Source organism: Wyeomyia smithii, chromosome 1, assembly GCF_029784165.1.
Source record: "Wyeomyia smithii strain HCP4-BCI-WySm-NY-G18 chromosome 1, ASM2978416v1, whole genome shotgun sequence".
Taxonomy (NCBI): Eukaryota; Metazoa; Arthropoda; class Insecta; order Diptera; family Culicidae; genus Wyeomyia; species Wyeomyia smithii.
Window position 1 is genome coordinate 154547817 of NC_073694.1, and position 22553 is coordinate 154570369.

At 42.0% G+C, this 22553-nt stretch overlaps 1 protein-coding gene across 2 annotated transcripts in view; it reads right to left on the bottom strand.

Moving 5' to 3' along the window:
* Positions 1 to 16343, bottom strand: part of LOC129717701 (uncharacterized) — an 87772-nt gene extending 71429 nt beyond the window's left edge. Inside the window, exons 1-2 of one of the 2 annotated variants that reach the window (XM_055667799.1) lie at positions 16020 to 16343; positions 14452 to 15220 (exon numbers count right to left, since the gene is read on the bottom strand). In XM_055667799.1, the coding sequence (XP_055523774.1) occupies positions 14452 to 14704 (253 nt within the window). In that variant the 5' untranslated portion in view covers positions 14705 to 15220; positions 16020 to 16343. The remainder of the gene's footprint in view (positions 1 to 14451; positions 15221 to 16019) is intronic. The other variant, XM_055667798.1, reaches the window with a different exon arrangement.
* Between the last annotated feature and the right edge of the window lie 6210 nt (positions 16344 to 22553).

Consider the following 22553-nt stretch of genomic DNA (forward strand, 5'->3'; position numbering starts at 1 on the left):
CGTGGCACTCCCGATTCGGAAATGACAGTTCACATATAAACGACGAGGCAATTCTAAGGGGGTTCTCTTTCGGCTAAAACAGCTAACGATTCAGAGGTGCGCGTATAAAGTTTTTTACCGTACTTAAGGTTTACGCTATGTGTGAAATACGGGGAGTTTTCGCAGTGATTAATTAGAAAATTGTACTATTAGGTGATTAAAATGTTTTAAAATTGTTATTGTCAAGTTGTTAAAATACTGAAGATGTCAAAAATGTGAATTTGTAAAAAAGACCTAACTGATGTCAAACTTACTATTATAGTGCTAAACGGTTTAAAAAGGTCAGAAGACAAGATTGACAGAAAAACTATACGTATATCTATTAAAACAAGGGAAAAAAGGTAAAGCAAATTATTTAGCTATTACGATTAGAAATTAAGGCGATTAAGAGTGACTTAGGGATCACTAGTTCTTACAACAAGATGGCTAATTTCCGTCGAATAGGTCCTCGAGGGGCCTTTTATTCTTGGTTCTAGCTCTACGCTTGAGGCGGTGCCATCCATTGTCAGAGGACAAAGAGTCTGAACCCGCCATTTTGTGGAACGCCAATCCCTCGCATATATATCTTCGAAGGTGCTGTCTGGACGCTATTGGCCCAGCACAACGATCGAGCACTGCCATTGAACGGAAAATCGTCCAACGCCACGATGTTCGGGACGCCGACTCGTGTTTAGTTATACGGATCCGGAGGAACAAGAACAGTAAACCAAGTAACTTAGGTTAAGAAACAACATGTCGGGACAGGGGAAATAAATTAGTTATGTAAGCTATTTATCTATTGTTTTAAAGCGCGATTTCCCTTGGTTTCACACCTGGTTTTTTATTTCGTTTCGACGTTTTCAAATTTAGTCGTCGCTTAGGTGTTTTACAAAAGTCTCTCAGTTTGTCGGAGTCGTGTGGCAGCATATTGGCCTGGTGGTTCACCCCTGTAAGTTGGTTTGTTTCCCGATGTGTTGTGTGTCGAATGAACTATAAAGTGGTGAATGAAGGCAAGCTGTGGGCTCGTTTCCAAACGTTGCATGACTCTTCCCTCACCCAACACCCACTGAGCAAGCAAGAGGTTATCACTTTCAAGGAAATTTCATCGCTACTCTTTTTGTCACCTACTACCATGCGGCCGTCGTTGTTTCTCCCATGGGAAACAAGATGTCTAGTATCACCAGTTTATTATGGCGAAGGAATATCGAGAAAATATGTTCTCGTATTGACTATTAACTGTACTACCTAACGGTTTATTCAAACAGCACGCGCGATGCACGGTAAGCGATATCGCTAACGGCAGCAAGAATTTATTTCATCTTTTACGTTGCTCTCTCTTATTGTCTTCAATATTCTTTCGCACTCATATCTCTACAACAACGTAACCCGTATTGAAAGTGAATGATGTGAGCGCGCTTTTCTAATCCCGTTTTACTACATAATAATCATTGATCTAGGATACTTTCCCTTCAATATTCTGAAAATTCAGTTTTTTAATCACTGCGTCAAATCTATCTCCATCGATTACAATCTCAATCATCAACACCCGCACTCCTGATGCATGATGTGTCTGATTAGACTAGATGCAGTCAGCTTTGTTATAAAATCGTGATCAAGCATAATTTGCCAAAACTTATTGCTCCCAACAGAATCATACGCAACCTTGTCATCTATAAAAAGTAGGAGGGTGGTATTCAAGACACGACCGCATGACGTTGGACTACGGTATTCTTATATTCCATTAAAACAAATAATAGAGAGAATTGCAACTCTAGTATTTGCTGCAATTTTATCTAACAGTGCATTTCTGAATGCTGAGACGTTAAAACGTTATAAATAATAATATATACTAAAAGAATGGATATCTTTTATTTAATCGCTGTCATTTCATACATATTCGAATCAACCCTTTGTTTGCTGCACTACCAAGACAATCATTTAATTAAGCGAATTGGTAAAATTTTCCTATCTAAGCAAAAAGCAAACTTTACGAAACTATCTGAAATTGGAGCCCAGAACGATTCAAACGAAAATTTTAAATTTGAAAATTGTTTGACATTTAATCGATAAAACTCATGCTAGGTTAGTTCCAGCCCAGCATATAACTTCATGTATTTGAAAAACAAAAACGTTTGGTTCAATAACTCAATATAGTAAGAGCTCAATCACACGTTTTTCGGTAGTTGTTATCAAGGTTTGGGCGAGTGACAGGATAATATCTTAACTTCTTCAGTTGTGATTTAGAGCATTTTTAATTGTTTTGTTATTTTTCACGATAGCGACAAGATTGTTTCTTTCTCTGTGTGCGAGAAACAAAATCAAAACCGCGCACCGAGAAACAAAAACGAAAATTTAATGAATGCTCATTGAGAAAACTTGCAACTCTTTTTACCAATAATTTATGATACTCAAAAGAACCCGTTTTGATCTAAATCAAATTTCTAGTAAATAAGTGTTGATCATTCATAGGTAGTAATTTTTCCTCGATGAATTAAGACTGGCTGAAGAAGTTAAAACGCTGCTGTAAAATAAAATTCACAACTGTGTTCGTTAAGACATTTTAATATTTTCAATGACAATAATAATCTTCGATAAACACCCGCTATAGTTATTCACACACATGCTATAACTATCTAAACACGCGTTAAAACTATTCATACACACGCTGTAGCTATAGTTTTTTATACACACATGCCGAAGCTATCCATACACACGCTATTCCTTTCCATACATCCGATACAACTATCTATACACACGCATAAGCTATCCAACCATGTGCTATTACTATCCATACATACGCTATAACTAATCATTACACACGCAGCAGCTATCCACACACAAGCTATAACTATCCGTACACACGCTGAAGATATACACGCAATAGCCGTAATATGCTACACATCTAGTGTCTTACACACGCTATAGCTAGCCATACACACGCAACAGCGCCATCCCTATCATCGCAAATGTCGTAGCAATACAGATGCACATACGCTATATGTGCACACTGCACACACACTAAATGGCGGTAGCTTTCCTAGTGGCGGTGCTGGCTCGTGCAGTTTCTGGCAGTTCTGGCAGTTTCGTGCAGTTTTCACCCAACAATATCTGAATTGGATTACCGCTGGTGGGGTCCAACTCAGATCGAAGGAGAACCGAACTGAATGAAGAAATGCAGCTGCCCACTACCTCCGCCGCTGCTGCCTGATACCACCGCTCTGGTTCTGCTGCAGCTCAGTTTGGCCGCTGGAATCAGCCACCGCTGCTGATTATACAAGACCGGCCTGGTGGCCTTCCACTTGTTAACTGATGAGGCCTTCCACTTGCTATGAGACGACACAGGCTATTATATAGCCCAAAACAAAAATCCATCCGCGAGCAAACAAGAAGCGAGCTTGCGATTGGTTGAATGTGCACGACTTTTAACACAACTTTTAACTAGTTTAGTGTCGAAAACATATTTAAATTATTATATGACAATCTTGCGCAATATGTCCCCTATCAATCAAGCCATTGGTGTTTAGAATCTGTTCAGTGTTAATGATAAAAGAAGCATTTTAAAACGGTGTTGAAACACCTGTTGCAGCTACCGAAAGCGAGCTCGTTATTGGTTAAAAGCTGCGAGACTGTTTACAAAGTCAGATCGGTTGTATCCGTTAGTGTCGACTGTGCTTGTGAAGAGAGGTGGTGATTGGTTGCTCGGTATGATTTAGACAATCGATGTGATTTATCAATTTTTCAATAGTGTATCTCGAACAATAGGTTATTTTTGTTACATAAATTCAACCGTAAAAGAATTTCTGATCGGTTGATGCCAAAACCTCGAAATTCTGAAAAGAAATGACTGATATATAAGCGCTCAAAACCTGACCACTTTTCTCTGGTTTTCCCCGGTTGAATTACTCGATTTTCAAATTCATGTGCCTAACTTCGATATAGACGTTAGTCCAACGTCAAAAAAAGATAAGTTTGTGAGTTTACATCTCTGAACTTGTCAAAAATTTCAGTTTGCCTTCAAATGTGATGCAGGATGTGAGAGATAATTTTATACACTCAATTCTGTGTACACAGAATTTATGCAGTTTTTTGTAGACTGGTTGAACAAGAATGGTGAGTTGACAACCTGCAAGAAGCGTCAAGCTTAGCTCCGGTTTATACAAGTTTCTATCTTACACCTTCAAGAGTGATACGCTTACAATAGACTACTTTACTTTACTTTTACTGTTATGGCGACAAATCATTAAGATCTTATGCCGAATCCAGAATACGTTTCCACAAAACTCGGTCTTCATTGGCTTCTCTGCTTTCGTTGCGATAAGAAGCAAACGAGAATCGCTCCGATATATACTGGTTCGAAAAATTAAAACAATACTGCATTGTACGCAGACGGTACGCGTGTGGTTTCTGCAGCAATCCAGCAGCCGGAGCAAACTCCCCGCGCCGCCGGGCGCCCGTTACCCCCTAACGGTGCAGAAGACAGTGTATATGTATAGACGGTCCGCGTGTGATTTCTGTTTTCGATTTCGGTGCTGTGAAAACAAAAGCAATCCAGCAGCCGGGGCGAATTCCCTATGTAGCCGTGCGCCGGTTACCGTCTAGTGCTATAGAAGACTGTGCATTGTGTGCAACCGGTACCCATATGGTTTGTGCTTTCGGTACCAGTGTAGTACTATGTAAACTGTACAGCTGCCAAAGGCAACTTGCAGCATCCCGCACACCACCAACCGCTGGTTAGCCCCTAATGCTGCTTCAGCTGACCGAAGGAGACTGACTACTGGATTAACCCAACTATCAGCCAGGAACGCCCGTAGACAAACATATAAAAAATCTGGTGGAGTATTCACATTTATATTTTTTTTATAAATTATTTTTTTCAATACGATTTTCTGGTTTTTTATTCAATACATACTTTTTTGAAAAATTGTTTTTACATTTAACATCAGTTACTTGATCCCCCCCCCCCTTCATATTCGCATATTAATTGTTTGCGTGCGGTAGAGCAAAACGCTTCCGCAAAAAATGGACAATATGCAGTAGTGCTGGGACTTTTAACCGGATATATTCGTGATCCGGTTATCCGAAGCTCGAATCACGGATGTGTAAACGAATACTACTCGGATGTCCGAATATCCGGATCCGGATAATCTAATAGTCAGATATCCGGATATACTATCCGGATATCCGGATTTTTTTTTCTGTCTTTTAGGCCCGTTCGAATGAAATGCAATGCAAAAAATGGCTTTTTTCACAATTCCCCATACCCTCGTAAGTAATTATTTACATAATTCTCATTAAACTATGTTCGGATACAATATCCGGATATCCGGATATCTGACTATCCGAAAATCCGAATATCCTGTCGGATAATATCCGGATAGCCGGTTGACCCGGATTTTGGATATTTGTCGGATATCCGAGGTCGGATATCCGGATATTTTAATCCGGATAGTCCCAGCACTAATATGCAGATGGAACTATTTCTGGATGTGGAAACAAATGGGGAAGAGATTGAGATCTCCCCCAGCAGTTCCCCTCTACCTTCCCCGGTACCATCCCCCTTACCTAGCCCTGTATCAAGGGCGCCAGAAGTACGGGTAAAAGCTTACCCAGATGCCGCGAAAGGTCCGTTCTTAGTTTACTTCAGACCCATAAAGGAGGCACTAAATATAATCCAAATCGGCAAGGACCTGGCAAAACAGTTTTCGGACGTAACCGAAACTACAAAGGTTAGACCGAAAAAACTGCGAGTTGTCGTGAGTAGCTTGAAGCAAGCAAACGCAATTGCTAGCTACGAGCTCTTCACGAGAGAGTACCGCATGTACATCCCTGCCAAGGAGGTGGAGATCGACGGTGTGGTTACCGAAGGAATCCTCACGGTCGATGACATTGTGCGTCACCTGGTTGGCTGCTTCAAGAACCCCCTGATTCAAGATGAAAAGATACTGGATGTCAAGCAATTGCATTCAGTATCCATCGAAGAAGGGAAGAAGAAATTCCTCCCTTCGGATTCCTTCCGTGTAACATTCGCCGGATCCGCACTGCCGAACTACATCTCTTTGGACAGGGTTCGTCTGCCTGTACGCCTGTTCGTACCGCGGGTCATGCATTGCCAAAACTGCAAGCAGTTAGGTCATACAGCCACCTACTACTGCAACAAGGCACGCTGCAGCAAGTGCGGAGGCAATCATGCTGAGACCGCTTGCTGTGAGGATACTGAAAAGTGTCTTTACTGCAAGGGAACTCGGCATGACCTTTAGGCGTGTCCCGCGTACAAACAGCGCGAGGAAAAAATCAAGCGTTCCCTCAAGGAACGATCAAAGCGCTCTTTTGCAGAAATGCTTAAGAGGGCTGAGCCACCCTCGACAAGTAACATCTTTTCCTTTTTGCCAACCGATAAGGGTACATTTGACGATCCCGTCGAAGGGTGTTCTTATGCCATGCCAGAAGTATCTAGGAAGAGGAGAATGATGAACCGTGACGTTTCGAATGAGAGTGAGGAGTATTCAGATCGCTGGATACTCGATTTTGCCAAAAAGGTCTGTCCGGACTCTGTACCGGAACAGAAAACCTTTCGCGACGCGTTTTTAGTAACTACGGAAGAGCCTCCATTTTCGATGTTGGAATTTTCAATGGCTCTCCTGTCGTGCAACAATAAAGCTCCAGGGTTAGATAGAATAAAATTCAACCTGTTGAAAAATCTACCCGACTCTGCAAAAAGACGCTTGTTGAATTTGTTCAACAAGTTTCTTGAGCTAAACATTGTCCCGTACGACTGGAGGGAGGTAAAAGTCATTGCTATTCGGAAACCCGTGAAACCTGCCTCTGATCACAATTCATATAAGCCGATTGCGATGCTCTCTTGCCTTCGGAAATTAATGGAGACAAATGGGTCGAAACAAACGGTTTACTTACAGATACTCAATTTGGCTCCCGGGGCAAAGGGACGAACGATTGCCTAGCGTTGCTTTCTACTGAAATTCAACTCGCCTTTGCTCGAAAAGAACAAATGGCTTCTGCGTTCTTGGATATTAAGGGGCTTTTGATTCTGTCTCTGTAAAAGTTTTAAGCGAGAAACTTCATTCGCAGGGACTTTCACCAAATTTGAATAACTTTTTGCTCAATTTGTTGTCAGAAAGCATATGTATTTCTCACATGGCGATTCGACAACTTCCCGAATTAGTTACATGGGTCTTCCCAGTGCTCATGTTTAAGTCCTCTCTTATAGATTTTTTACGTCAATGACATCGATGAATGTCTTGCTAATTCATGCACGCTGAGTCAACTTGCGGACGAAAGCGCTGTATCCATTACTGGAAGCGAGGCTAACGATCTGCAAGGACCATTGCAAGATACCTTAGACAATTTGTCTGAATGGGCTCTTAAGCTGGGTATCGAATTTTCTCCGGAGAAAACTGAGCTGGTCGTTTTTTCTAGGAAGCATAACCCAGCTCAGCTGCAGCTCCTACTAACGGGTAAAACGATCTCTCAGGTTTTAGTCGCTAAATATCTCGGGGTCTGGTTCGACTCTAAATGCACCTGGGCTTGTCATATTAGGTATCTGACACAAAAATGCCAACAGAGGATTAATTTTCTTCGTACGATTACTGGAACCTGGTGGGGTGCCCACCCAGGAGACCGTCTAAGGTTATACCAAACAACGATACTGTCAGTTCTTGAATACGGTTGTTTCTGCTTTCGCTCCGCTGCGAAAACACACAGAAAGAATACAATATCGTTGTTTGCGTTTTTTTTTGCGTATTTTTTGCGTATTGCGTCGTTAGAAAGAATACAATATCGTTGTGTGCGTATTGCCTCGGGCTGCATGCAGTCGACCCATACGATGAGTCTCGAAGTGCTAGCGGGCATTCTTCCGTTGAAACATCGTTTTTGGAATCTCTCTTACCGGTTGCTAATTCGATGCACAGTTATTAACCCATTAGTAATTGAAAATTTCGAGAGGTTGGTCGAACTTCAATCTCAATCCAGATTGATGACTTTATATTTTGACTATATGGCTCAAGATAACGTCGCACTTTTAGATACTTCTGATAATGCTATATTCTTCGACACCACCATGAAAGAAGACATTACTGGTATCCCGGATCAATTGCGACCCCAAGAGATCCCTAAGATTTTTTCCAATAAGATAAAACATGTTAGTTATGATAAAAGGTTTTTCACTGATGGATCTAATTTAGCTGAGTCCACTGGCTTCGGTGTTTTTCACGAAAATTTTACCGCCTCCTACAAACTCGATGCTCCTGCTTCCGTGTACGTCGCAGAACTTGCTGCTATTGAGTACTCTCTTGGGATCATCGAAACCCTACCCATAGACCACTACTTCATCTTCACAGACAGTCTCAGTGCCATTGAGGCTCTGCGATCGATGAAGACTGTGAAGCACACCCCGTATTTCCTGGGGAAAATACGGCGGTTTTTAAGTGCTTCAACAGATAAAAATTACCAGGTTACCAGGGTCCTTTCTCATTGTTCCATCCCGGGCAATGAAAAGGCTGACGCTTTAGCTAAGGTGGGCGCTATTGATGGCGATATTTATGTAAGACCAATTGCTTATGATGAATTTTATAGCATTTTGCGTCAGAGAACACTCAACAGTTGGCAATTATCATGGAACTCAGATGAACTGGGACGTAAGGTATCGACGAAAGCATGGTTCAAGGGGTTGGATGTAGGTCGGGACTTCATTTGCGTGATGTCCAGACTTATGTCCAATCACTACACGTTAAACACGCATCTCTTTCGTATAGGGCTTGTAGACAGTAATCACTGCGTTTGTGGCGATGGCTACCAAGACATCGAGCATGTTGTTTGGTCGTGTGCCGAATTCTGTGGTGCTAGGTCCGAGCTTATAGAATCGCTTCGGGCCCGAGGAAAACAACCGAACGTACCCGTTAGAGACATTCTGGGAAGCGGTGATCTCCAGTTCATGACACAGTTATACGGGTTTATAAAAAATGCTGGCATTAAAATTTGAAACTTTTTTTTATCTATTTGTTAGATTAAAATTCCCGTCACAAGTTGAAAAGAAGACTCGGCATCTTTATGTTTACGCAGACACCTCAGACCAAAACTGTCAATTAGAACATCACTGGTTAGCCACGTACAAAGGAATACCTTCTATGATTTAGAATAGTGAAAAACAAAATTGTAACTCCCGTCCTCTCACCTTAAATCCCCACTAGCTCGTAGTCGGCCGCGAGATATGAAAAATGTGCCTTCCTCTTTCCCCTGCTAATTTAGAATTAAAAATATGTACTTTGTTCAGTTAAACATAAATTGTATCGTGCCGTGTCAAACAAAAACAAAAAAAAATACAAAACTCGGTCTTGGCCTGCTACTCTCCAGTCTCCTCTTACACCCGCTGCTCTGGCATCCCGTCGACAGCACACATCAAGCGCGTGCGAGGCCTGCCTCGAAGTCGTCGGCCTCCATCCGGTTCCCTGCTAAATATTATCTTTGCCGGTTGCTCATCCGCCATCCGTGCTACATGGCCAGCCCACTGTAACCTGCCGTGTTTCAACAGCTTGACAATATTAGCGTGTTTGTATACTTCGGACAGCTCGTGATTCATGCGCCTGCGCCACACCCCATTCTCTAGCTTGCCTCCGAGTATCGATCGCGGGATTCTACGTTCGGAGACCCCAAGCGCTCGTCGGTCGGCCTCCTTCCACGTCCACGATTCATGTCCGTAGAGCGCCACCGGGAGGATCAGAGTCCTATAGAGCGCAAATTTCGTACGGATCTGTAGGCTACGGAACCTAAGCTAGCTACGCAATCCGTAATAAGCCCTATTCGCCGCCGCAATCCGCCTCTTCACCTAGCGGCTCACCTCGTTGTCACACGTCACGAGAGTACCAAGATAAACAAATTCGTCGACCACTTCGAAAGTATCCCCATCCATCTCCATCGCAGCACCAACACCCGTAGAACTACCACGCTCTCTGCCAGCCACCATGTACTTCGTTTTGGCAGTGTTAATGGTGAGTTCAATTCTCGTAGCTTCCCTTTTGAGAGCCGTAAAGGCCTCCTCAACTGCTCTACGGTTAACACCAATTATATCAATGTCGTCCGCAAAGCCCAGAAGCATGTGAGACTTAGTGATGATGGTGCGGCTTCTCTGTACACTTGCCCTTCGTATTGCACCTTCCAAAGCTATGTTGAACAGCAAATTCGAGAGCCCGTCACCTTGCTTCAGACCATCTAACGTCACAAACGCGTCCGAAAATTCGCCCGCTGCTCTGACGCATGATGTGAAACCGTCAAGCGTCGTACGTAACAGTTTAACTAGTTTTGTTGGGAAACCATGTTCTAACATTAAAGTCAACAAACAGATGATGCGTCTGCAAGTTGTGTTCTCAAAACTTGTCGAGAATCTATCTCAAGGTGAACATCTGGTCCGTAGTAGATCGCCCCACTCGAAAACCGCATTGGTATTCTCCAACAAAGGCTTCCTTCAACGGCCTCAGTCGCTGGAACAGGATACGGGAGAGAATTTTGTGAGCGGAATTGAGGAGGGTTATGCCTCGATAGTTACTACAGTCGAGCCTATGTCCATCCTTGTAGATAGGGCATATGAGTCCTTCCAACCAGTCCGTAGGTAGTTGTTCCTCAGATCATAACCTTAGGATAATCTGGTGAATTGCACTAAAGAGCCGCTCGCTCCCGACATTGGAAAGTTCAGCCGTCTTTTCCAGCGGATTTGGGGTTTTTCAGTTCTTTGCAAGCATTCTTCACCTCGTCCAATGTTGGTGGGTTCACAGCTTGTCCGTCTTCCCCAGTTTCTATCCTGTTCCCCTCGACGACTCTCCTACCTTCCTCGTCGTTCACACCACTTCAAAATGTTGCTTCCAACGCCTGGCCACCTGCGATTCATCGGTAATCAGGTTCCCCTCCCTGTCATTGCACATGGCAGGTACTGGGACAGTCCGGTTCCGGATTCCCTTGATCGTTCTATAGAAACTCCTCGAGCCTGGTGAAGCAATTCTCCGCCTCCACGAGGACGCGATCGTAGTGCACACGTTTCTTGCGGCGATGAAGCCTCTTTTCGGCAGCTCTTGCCTCCCGGTATTTCTCCCGCATGTGACGCGTTACACGATTAGCTGCTACTACCGTGTTGGCGTAGGCTCGGTTCTTCTCCTCCATCACCTCTAGACACTCAGCATCGAACCACCCACTACGCGTGGTTCCCGTTGTCATGCCTATCACTTCTCGCGCTGTTTCGCTGACCGCATCCGGATGTGCTTCCACTTCTCGTTCAGGTCCACTCCAGCTGGTTCACCGATCCGTCTATCAACTTTCCGAGCATACTCTGCAGCAACTGCTTCCGGTGATAACCCCTGGATGTCCAGATGTATCTTCCTCGCCGATCTCGATTTAAATACGTTGGACAACCGGGCGCGAATCTTGCCTACCACGAGATAGTGATCCGAGTCGATGTTTGGCCCTCGAAAGGACCGCACATCTATGACGTCTGGAAAGTGCCGGCCGTCGATCAGCATGTGGTCGATCTAGGAGCAGGCCTCTCCATTGGGGTGTCTCCAAGTGTGCCTCTGAATGTTCAGACGTGCAAAATGGGTACTACAAATGGCCATTCCCCTGGCCGCGGCGAAGTCACTAACCTCAAGCCGTTGTCGTTGATGGTAGTTGACCTAATAACACGCTTCATTTGGTTTCCAAATAGCACGAAACCAACGCCCCGTTCCACTCTGTCGCCGCCACTGTAGTAGATGCGATACTTAAAAGAAGTGCCCGCGGTCGGATCAATCGCCCGGAATTAACGTTCTCCGGTTTTAGGCCGACGTACCTCTTGTATGGCTGCTACCTGCACTTTTGCTTTCCGTAGCTCTCTGGCCAAAAAGCCCACGCGTGCCGGTTCGCGCAGAGTCCTAACATTCCAAGTGCCAAGTTTTCAATCGTTGTCCTTTTTCGTTTGCCTAGGTCTATACCGATTGTTCCGATTCGTATCATTCTCTGGATTGTTCGTAGCACGTTTATTTCAGCATGCTGCCTTACTAGGGCTGCGATGCCTAGTTTCGCGACGGGGCTGCTGGCGAGACATCGCATTTCATAGTTCAGCCGTCCGCTCCGGATCAGTCGCTGATTGAGCCACCCGTAACCTGGGGAACAGACGCTCAGGTAAGCTGCTCTCCAAGGAGAACAGCTCCCCCTGCCCTGTCAGCATACGACCAAGTTCCCACCGGTTAACTGATCTTCCCTTGGTTGCTCGTATCCCAGTCGGTACCACGTGGAGGTAGGGATAGGAGTTGCTGGGCATTATGCTATGGACCACACTGAGGTCTATTTTATGCCAACTAGTAGGGTGCTACTGCTGGTACGCATTGCCCAGACGTTTACCAACTCGTTCACAATAGACTGCCAACCGTAAAATGGAGACAACTGGCTCATGTTGCCTGGGTAATATTGGTATCCGGCAATAGTAGAACCATCCTTCGGTGGTAGAGGAAAGCCTCTGACATCCATTTCGAGACCCCACGGGAATCTGTTTCAGTACGGCCATTTCGAGGACAACTAATCAGATGGACTCAAAATGGATGTAAATTGATTCTTGGAGTGGTTTATGAATTGTGATGCCAATGTTGTTCAGTTTTATTGACAATTATATTAAATAATGTCACCGGAACGCATAGGCGTAGCCAGAGTAAGACAGGGGAGGGGCTGTTGCCCCCCCCCCCCTCAAAATGTTGACACTGGTACAAAATTTTGTTTTAAATAATTCTAATAGCCCAAAATGACATCTTTAGCCCATAGAAACATGTGTGTAAAGTAACAGCCAGATCAAAAATAATTGATTGAAATGCTTGCGCTACGTTGCGTGAAATTGCATAGGTTTTTCAGTTGATCCACCAAGGATATTGCAGCGGCAAAAGTACCGGGCAATCCGCCTGCATCAACTAGCTTGGAGAATTGCAACCGAGCTGTGACAATTCGTTACCTTGATTCCACACTGGAAACACGGTTCGATGAAGATGGAGCACCTGCCTACGCGTTGTCCTTGCTACATCCCGCTAACGTAATACGTATGTCGTTGGAAGAGTTCATGCGCAAAACGGAAAATTTCGTAATTTTTTATGAATTATGAATTATGAAAATATTTTGTTGGAGAGGTGAAAGTTTTGTATTACCATTGCAGCAGTATGAGAGCAGACCGTAAGAACTTGGAATAGTTGGATCTCATAGACCTGCTAGCTAAAGCCCGTTCTTTCTTCCCTGCGACTGAGAAAGCAGTTAAAATTTCACCTGCTCTACCATGAAAACATGCACGATTGAACGCTCGTTCAGCACATTACGTCGGGTGAAAACCTGGCTGAGGTCAACAATATTTGAACAGCGGTTGAGTGCTCTCTGCTTGCTGAGTGTTCATCGGCAGATGGTCAACAACAATCGTGAAAAGACACATGAACCGCTTCCGGAACGTTTGACGTTTGATGCCCGAAGATTTTATTGAGAATCTCGACTGTGTCTTCAATCTTCACGTCCTTGGGAAGCTTTGACAGGATGTAGTTGAGATAGCGGCTGTGCGAATGTGTTTCCAGCTTCCAGAGAAGTAAACGTACCTTCACCGCATCATTCACCTGGCCTGCATCGTTCTCGAAGAGGTCCTGGTAGCGGTTAAACAACAACGTCCGAACGTAACTCCGTTTTCTTCGTCGAAGACAAACTCGATGATGTTCCACTCTAATGTTAACGACAACTTTTCACTGGTTGCCTTGATGTAACAATCACTAAAGATTAGTATTTATTTCTATTTTTCAAAACACACTTAAGTCGCTTTTTACGCGGGGGATCCGTGCCGCGTAAAAAAACGCGTAAATTCGGGAATCCGCGTAAAAAAACGCGAAAATTTCTAAATCCGCGTAAAAAAAACGCGTAAATTCCGGAATCCACGTAAAAAAAAGCCGCGTGAAGAAAAACCGCGTAAAAAGTGATCTTAGTGTACCATTTTTTTTACTTCTAAAATTTTGAAGAGCTTGACCGCACACCCCCCCCCCCCTCCCCTATTTGAAATTCTGGCTACGCCCATGCCAGAACATGCTCCCGAAGATCACAAGTGTCACAAAACTATAAAGTTTTGAGTAATCAGACTTCTATCTTTCGTTATCGAGCCATGATGTTTTTGCACAAAAGCTCCAATTTTTCGTTACTAAATTTAGAATGAAAGACAGATACGTTGCGAAGTTAGTCAATAGGATGCGATATTCTTAATTAAAAGTTAAGTTAGTCCAAATTAATTCTAATCTCAATCAAAACATTGGGAAATCGAACAGACATTCGATTTCAGTGTTAAAAACAAAGAAAGCGAGCCATCCTATTGTAATTCAGTGTCGTCACAAACTAAAAGCAATCACTTCAATCTGCACTAATTATTATCAAAACATTAGTTCCAAAACTTACCCCCAAGCAGGCGATACTTCTGTACCGTTGACGATCCCAAATTGGGCAATGAACCATTTGCGTTTATGCTGCCACTAGCCACTAGCTGGGCGTTAGTGTCGACGGAAACCACCGCAGCGCCCATCGACGTCGTTGTGGAAAGATTCGCTTTCTCGGGTGGCGTATTAATCGTGGATGCCATGGACACGTTCCAGCAGCACTGAAACAACACCACCAAATGCACACTGAATATTAAGTCACCGCTGAAGATCATTTCCGGTATTTCAAATTCCGACAGGGCAAAGGGAAGTCAACTCATTTACTCCGGAGCTGGTAGGCGGTCCTGGCAGTGAAAATCGGTGTCGAGCTGTTTGGCACCTGACGTCGTGCCAGGTCCGGGCAGGGAACGAGCGGACGACGTTCAACACGTTTCACGTGAAGTCTGGAACGTGTCGAGTTCAATGGGTGCCGGTGGGAGGGCTGCACTCGTTTGCTCGGTAAAATTGGTCGGGTTTGAATGCTCACAACTCGTTTCATTCACTGGTCGTAGATTTTTGGCATTTAGCTACAGCTGTTGTATCCTTATATTATATAGGTTTTTTTTTTCTCTCTCCTGCTGGACTGTATGCAGTGGAGGCACAGTGTGTTACGCAAGGTTGCCACAGGCACGTACCGTTATGCAGTCAAGTGCTTGATTCTTCGCCTCGCCGCTAATTACGTTTCGAATTATCCGGTACGTGTGCTGTAATCGGTTGCTGGACCCGTTTCTTAGTTTTGAGCGTGCAACGAGCTGGAGATAAAATAGGGAATGAATAGTTTATCTATAAAATTCGTGGAATATGGGTTTGTTATTCTTGAAACAGAAAATATTTTGGTGCGTTGTTTTCAAATATACTTCTTATATTATTTATATTATTTGTAGCCCTTTTTTACAAGATTTCGGCAAGTTTATCAACCTTCTTAACTAATCTGCGGAACATTGTTATCATATTCTTTCCGAACTGCTTATTGAGTGTCACAAAGCGGTTAAGATGGTCACAAATTTCGATGCTATTCCCACTGCACTCCCATATAGTTATATTCATATTAGTAGGTCATCATCCTGATTTCGAAGACACTTGCGGCACACACTGAATTCTAGTGTTTGATATTTGTCGATGTATTAACGCCAAAATAACCGTTCATCAATAATTTGGAAAGTCATGCGATAATTTTACGCATGATTATGTTTTTATGCACATTAAATTATGTATAATCTTCTATCCAGGGATAAGCAAGTATATTTTTTTCTACAGAGTGAAACAGTTAGAAAAAATTCGTTAAATCCCACTACTTTCCTTTTCCTTTTTCCTTTTATTGCTTCTCCCAATATTCCTTCAAGTATATTTCACTGGTCACCACATAATGAGACATGCATTTCACAGCTTCGTTTACAGAACTCTCTTCGGTTATTGTTTTGATACTTCTCTATTCCGCACACTCAAATTAGATTTGAACTAAATTTTTCATTTTGCATCTCGTTATAAAACAAAGGAAAAACACTATCCGGTAGTAGTTGCGTGTCAAGGTAACGCAATAAATCTTCTAACCTGCCTTAGACTGCCGCTATTCACTGTCGACACGTGTTTGATACTGTACTGCTTTCCGGAAACTATCGATATGGAAGTCACTCATGTTCCGTTTCGAACAACAGTCACAATGGTGTAAAATGATATTTTGTTTTGGGTGGGAAAAGACAGTATGCCTAAACTACAGCTACTAAGGTTGTTTCTTTACAATTGCGGTTGCTAACTTCTACACGGAGGAGAAAAGTTTCTGCCTTTGAGTAAATGAATTATATCCTTCCTGGTGGAGCGAGAGTGGAGGATAAGGCGAAACTAGATACACCATGGTTGGGTTCGGCTGTCGGTGAAGAACGACTTCTCGAAAAGTTGTCATACGAAGCAGCTCGGCTCAAATTCCAAATAACCAGCTCCGACTTGTTCGACGACAGCTCAAGTATGTCACATAGACCTTTTTCGGCATCTTTACCCTGCACGGCCAAAACAGTCATGTAATTTACCTCACAAGTCACAACCTTGAATGGGTTCTGCGTGTAGCCTGACAACAGACGATGACCATGGGAAACCAATAAACTGTTTATACATGTGTTATATATGTACGGGCAGGTTCAAAATGTGGAATTCTTCAATAGGTGCGTGACTTTCACTTCCTGTCTATTTTGGGCGGGTAATTATTTTCTGCGGTGAGTTCAATAAACTGCCGAGAAAGAGTACGAAAGATATCCTCCCTACAAATCACGATCGACATGGTACTACAAAATTGGAATTGTAGTTATAAAATGGTTTTATTATCGATTAAAACAACTTTGCTCACTTATGTACCACAATGACAATTTATTGCTCAGGACCAGCGATGGAAAAAAATCACCTCTAGCGATTTTGAATACATGTAAAGGAAGCCTAAGATGCGTTGACATCGTCGTCAGTATGCGAATAACAAAGTATCGGTGTTGGTTCACTCTCTTTGCATTCCCTTTTACGATATATTGCTTGTCGTTAGCGTACACCACAACATATGGTTCTCAATGTGCACAATTCGGTATATGAAGTTATTCGTCTCTGTTACACAGAGCGATCAGATCTTGTTATGTTACTACCCATGAATAAGATTTTTTGTCAGACAAGGAAAGAAAATGACAATGTATGCTCTCCTACTTTCGCTCAAGTCAACCGCTGCCGAAGTAGTCCCTTCCCCCACACTTTCCTTCTCACCGCACCACACCTCTGCTGCTGCTCAGGCGACATGATATTCTTCTGCTGCTATTGTTTGTTCCCCTAACGACCGGCATATGGAGAGACAAACGCAACGAGCGAATCGCTTCTCAGAGCAGATGTAGTCTAGTCATGTGTTTATTTTCTCCCAGAAACCTACGCACCATATCATCATTTCATTATGTGTTGAGAGGGTTCAAGTTTAGTCGCGGTCTGTAACACATCATGATGTGTACTTGTGGAGATTAAACGTTGATTGCATCATATTCGTTTCGCTTCCATCACTGCTCAGGACTACTTTAACCTACTGCATCAAAAGATTGTACAAAAACAACAAACGTTGTAGTAAGACAAAAACTTAGTTCAAAGAGTAATTTCAGCGATGGTTGGTTATAATTTCGGCTGAGCAGTCTTGAATAAATAGAACGATCTGGTTTTTTACTGTCCGACGTTTCGACACTGATCAGTGACATCTTCAAGGGAAACTGTTGTTGTTTATTAGCGATTAGTGTCTGTTTTAATTCTCAAATTTGTTTACAATTGGTAAGAGTTTAGCTAGTTGTCTGTGGTTGAGTTGTCTGTGACATACATAATTCTTGTTCGTTCCTTGTCTGGATGCTTTTTAGAGCTTATCGCCAACATTAATTGGAGCGATTCGGGGTACATTCTACAATATTGGTTCATAAAAGTCTGTGGTACAATTTTTCTCTTATAAATATTTTAAACAAACTTACAAATCTCCACCAACTCAGTTCGTGTTCACACATTGTCAAGTGCAGATGTGTCCATCGCTATAGAGTGTATTATTCAAGCGAACAAAAACCTAACATTTCAATTTCTTTTGTTTTGAACTGCGTTGAGTAAGCCGTGGACGTTAAGTCCGAAGTGGTGTTGAAAAATGGCGGACATGGAGCTCCGAAAAAACTCACTCAGGGTGCGTTTCGAGAGAAGCGACCCGGAACCAACGGATAAGGAAATATTTTCTTTTATGAAGGAAAAAATGTCACTACAAAGCGAAAATTTGCTGTCGATGTACAAGGAGAAAACTGAAATGTCGGTAATAATCAAGTTCAAAAAAGAGGAGGACGCACAACACGTGCTAATGCGATTACCAAATATCATGGACTTCCAGTACAATAATCATCTATGCGCCAAGGTCAATTTGTCGAGAGCAAACGCGATCGTCCGTTATGTTCGTCTCTTCAATCTCAATCCGGAGGTCGAAGACCAGGAGATCCGGAAGGTTATATCGAAATATGGCAAGGTAATTCGAATGATAAGAGAAAAGTACGGTGAGGAAACCGGCTTTCCCATTTGGACGTCGGTAAGAGGAGTCTACATCGAAGTGGAAGAAGATGTTGAGATTCCGTCAACGGTGCTTGTCAGGAACTTAAGGGCCCGGATTTTCTATGAAGGACTCGTTAATAAATGCTTCCAGTGCGGCAGTGCAGAGCATATGAAAGCGGAATGCCCCCAACGTAAATCAGTGAACGAGCGTCTTCATGCTGCTGGGCATTCTAGTTACAGTGCTGCCCTTATCGAAGCGGGGAACTGGACAATGAAGCGGAAGGATGAAACGCAATCCGGAATTCAACAAAATGAAGGACTTCAATTCACAAAACTCATATCAGCAAGAAGCACATCAGTAACCACGCATACATCGAAAAAGAACTCAGCAGGTAACTCACCATCAGTAATCAAATCAGCCGCTAGCAACCATCCTGCTCTTTTGCCGAGCGTGGTTACCATTACGAACGAAGAAGAAAAGAGAGTAGACGTCGGAATGGAAAAGAACGAAGCAAAGTTAAACAACACACACGCTGCGGTGCACGAGCAGCCAGAAGCCTCCACCTCTACCATCGTTACGGTGGAGAAGAGAAGTACAAACAACGGAAAGAAACACGACAACAAGCAACAGCGGAGAACGGGCATTCGAGCGTCTCCACCACTGATGACGCAAAAGGTTACACAACGATGAAAAACAAAAGAGCACGGAAACTAGCAACGAAGGAGAGAGATGCAAACGCTCATATTCAGAACATTCAACGACGGAGTCAGATCACCACGAGGAGAGTGGGACAGCGAAAGTGAAAGGAATTATTACTAGGAACAAAGCGAAGCAACTCAAGCTAAGTAAGGTGGGTGCAAATACAGCAGAAGTAAGTGATACATCTTATTATTCGGAGAACAAGACCGATGATATTGGGATGGATGATGCAGATGTAACTTTATAGATTTAAATTTTTCACAGAAATGAATTTTGTTATCAAGGTAGGAAGTATCAATTTGAACAGTAGCACAACGATTGTGAATAAGTATCTTTTGCGAGACTTCATATTCAATGATGATATTGACGTAGTATTTCTACAAGAATTATGTTACTCAAACTTTTCGTTTGTTCCATCTTACAAGGCCTTCGTAAAAGTAAACGAGAACGGCTCCGGAACCGCCATATTGGTTAGAAATTCATTTGAAGCTAATCAGCCTTTGTTTAGCTTGGATGGACGTATTTCGTCTGTAGTTGTAAACGGAATTAACCTCGTGAATGTGTATGCTTTCTCGGGATCAAATCGCAAAAAAGAACGCGAAAATCTTTTTTCAAATGATCTTACAGTACACCTGGGGAAGGGTGGTGTTACAACAAGTATTGTTGGAGGTGACTTCAACTGCATCGTTGATGGATCAGATTGTCTTGGAGAATCTAGGAGCTACAGCCCTAGACTAAAGCAACTGATTGATTCATTTAATTGGAAAGATGTAGCAGTAATGCTGAAGAAGAAGAATTTTACTTTTCACAGAGGAGTATCAGAGTCGCGACTTGATCGATTCTATGTTCCAAAATAATTTTCCGGGAACATTCAAGATTTCAAAACTATACCAGTACCTTTTTCGGACCACTGTGGAATAGTTATGAAAATAAACGTAGAAAGAAGGGCAGTTACTGCAAAAGGTAGGGGCTATTGGAAAATAAATAGTACGATTTTGATAAATGATCAAGTATCTCAACATTTTGCAGAAAACTATGAAAATTGGAAATTAAGAAACCAATACGTTACAGAAAAATGTAAATGGTGGAATGAAACTTTCAAAACTAAATGTAAACAGTTTTACAAAACAAAAAGCTGGGTATTGAACAGTCAAATAGCTGCAGAAAAAAACTATTTCTATTGTAAATTGAATGAATGGATGGATAAGAAAAGTAGAGGAGAATCCACTCTATTTGATGTTAAAATGATTAAATCTAGATTACTTGAAATCGAGTCAAACAGGCTAAAGCACCTTGGTAATAATATGCCAAATGTAAACCTCATGCAAGGGGAATCTGTGAACATTTTTCAGATTTCCGCACAGATTAAGAGAACGGATACGAATGGTAATTTTAAATTGACAGATAATAATGGTGAATCTATTACTGAATCAGCAAACCTAAGAAAAATTGTACACCAACATTTTTCAGAACGGTTTAGCTCAGGACAAAGTTCTGATGCTTTCGTTGATACTGATGATCCCATACATAGTTTAACTAACAGGTTAGATGATAACGATAGAGGTGATTTGACACGCCCTATCACTTTCATCGAGTTAGAACGAGTTTCAACGATGTGTTCAAAGCAAAAATCTCCTGGCCCAGATGGCTTTGGTTATGAAATTTATATAAAGAATTTTGAATTTATCAAAGAAGATTTATTGCAGATATTCAATTCATATCTATCGGGATCCTTCTGTCCAACAAAAGGTTTCGCAGATGGAATAAAAACTCTCATACCAAAAAAAGGAACTCCGAGCAAATCATTGGACGATTATCGTCCAATCTCTTTGCTAAATAGTGATTATAAGTTATTCATGAAAATATTAGCAGAAAGGATATCGGTACATCTGGAAAAACTACTGTCTACTGGACAAACATCTTTTTAAAAAATAAATCTTGTGTGGATAACCTGAAAGATCTTCGGAAAATACTAACGAAATCTTGCGAAAACAAACGTTTTAAGGGGTGCCTTGTAAGTATCGATCTAAACAAGGCCTTTGATCGGGTCAATCATAACTATTTGTGGAAAGTTTTGAATAAATATGGATTCCCACAATCCTTCATAAATTGTGTTAAAAACATCTATAAGAGTGCCTCGTCTAAAGTGCTGTTCAACGGTTTTCTCACAGAAGAAATTAAAATAAAGAGTTCAGTGCGACAACGCTGTCCTCTCAGTATGATTTTGTTCACATTGTATATTGATCCGCTTATTAGAGAAATTTCCAATAACGTGGTTGGTTTTTTAGTATATGATAAATTCATAAAAGTAATTGTTTTTGCAGATGATTTCAATATTATCATACGAAATGATAACGAATTCGATCTTCTGCTGAAAATTTTTGAAAATTTCACCAGGTACGCCAAAATTAAAATCAATTTTACGAAATCTGCCTTCTTAAGGATCAATAATGCAAAACATGGACCTCAAATGAATAAAGAGGTAGATAGTTTAAAAATACTGGGGGTAGTTTTTTATAAAAGTTGGTACCTAACAGTAAATCACAATTATAATACAGCTATTAACAATATAAAAATACAATTAAAGAAACACAGTTCCAGGAACTTAAACTTGATTCAAAAATGCTGGATTTTAAATATATTCATTTTTTCGAAATTGTGGTATCTTGCACAAATTTCCCCCCCCTGAATAAACACATTGCGCAGATAAGAAGATCCTGTGGTATGTTTTTGTGGAACGGATATATTTTCAGGGTAGAACGCAATCAGTTATATCAAGATTATTTAAAAGTAGGTTTAAAATTAGTAGACCCTGAAGCTAAGATGAAGGCCCTCTTTTTGAAAAATATATTTTATAACCCCGACGGAAATGGAGGTTTTGTCGAAGAAATATATTCAACCGAACTAAGATCTTCAGAACGGTTGTCAAAAAATGCTAGAGAATGGATAATGGAAGGGGCCCAAGTAAAAATAAATAATAATTACGATAACACAAAGCTCTTATATAACTATTTTGTTAACATGAAAAACTGTACACCAAAAATAGAGCAAAAGGTTATTTCAAATTGGCCAATAATATGGGAAAATATAAACAAAAACTTCATAACAACAGAGGATCGCTCCACCTTGTTTTGTTTTGTTAACGATATAATCGCCAATGGTTTTAAACTCTCTACCTACAATATTCACAGCGGTCAAGGAACATGCAAAAAATGTGGATCAGTAGATACTAATCAACATAGATTAAAAGAATGCCCAATGGCGAAGGTCGTTTGGGATTGGTGTGTTTCTGTTATTAACTCACGCTATAATCTAAAACCCAACAAGTTGGAGGAAATTCTCCAGTTCGCGATATGCGAAGC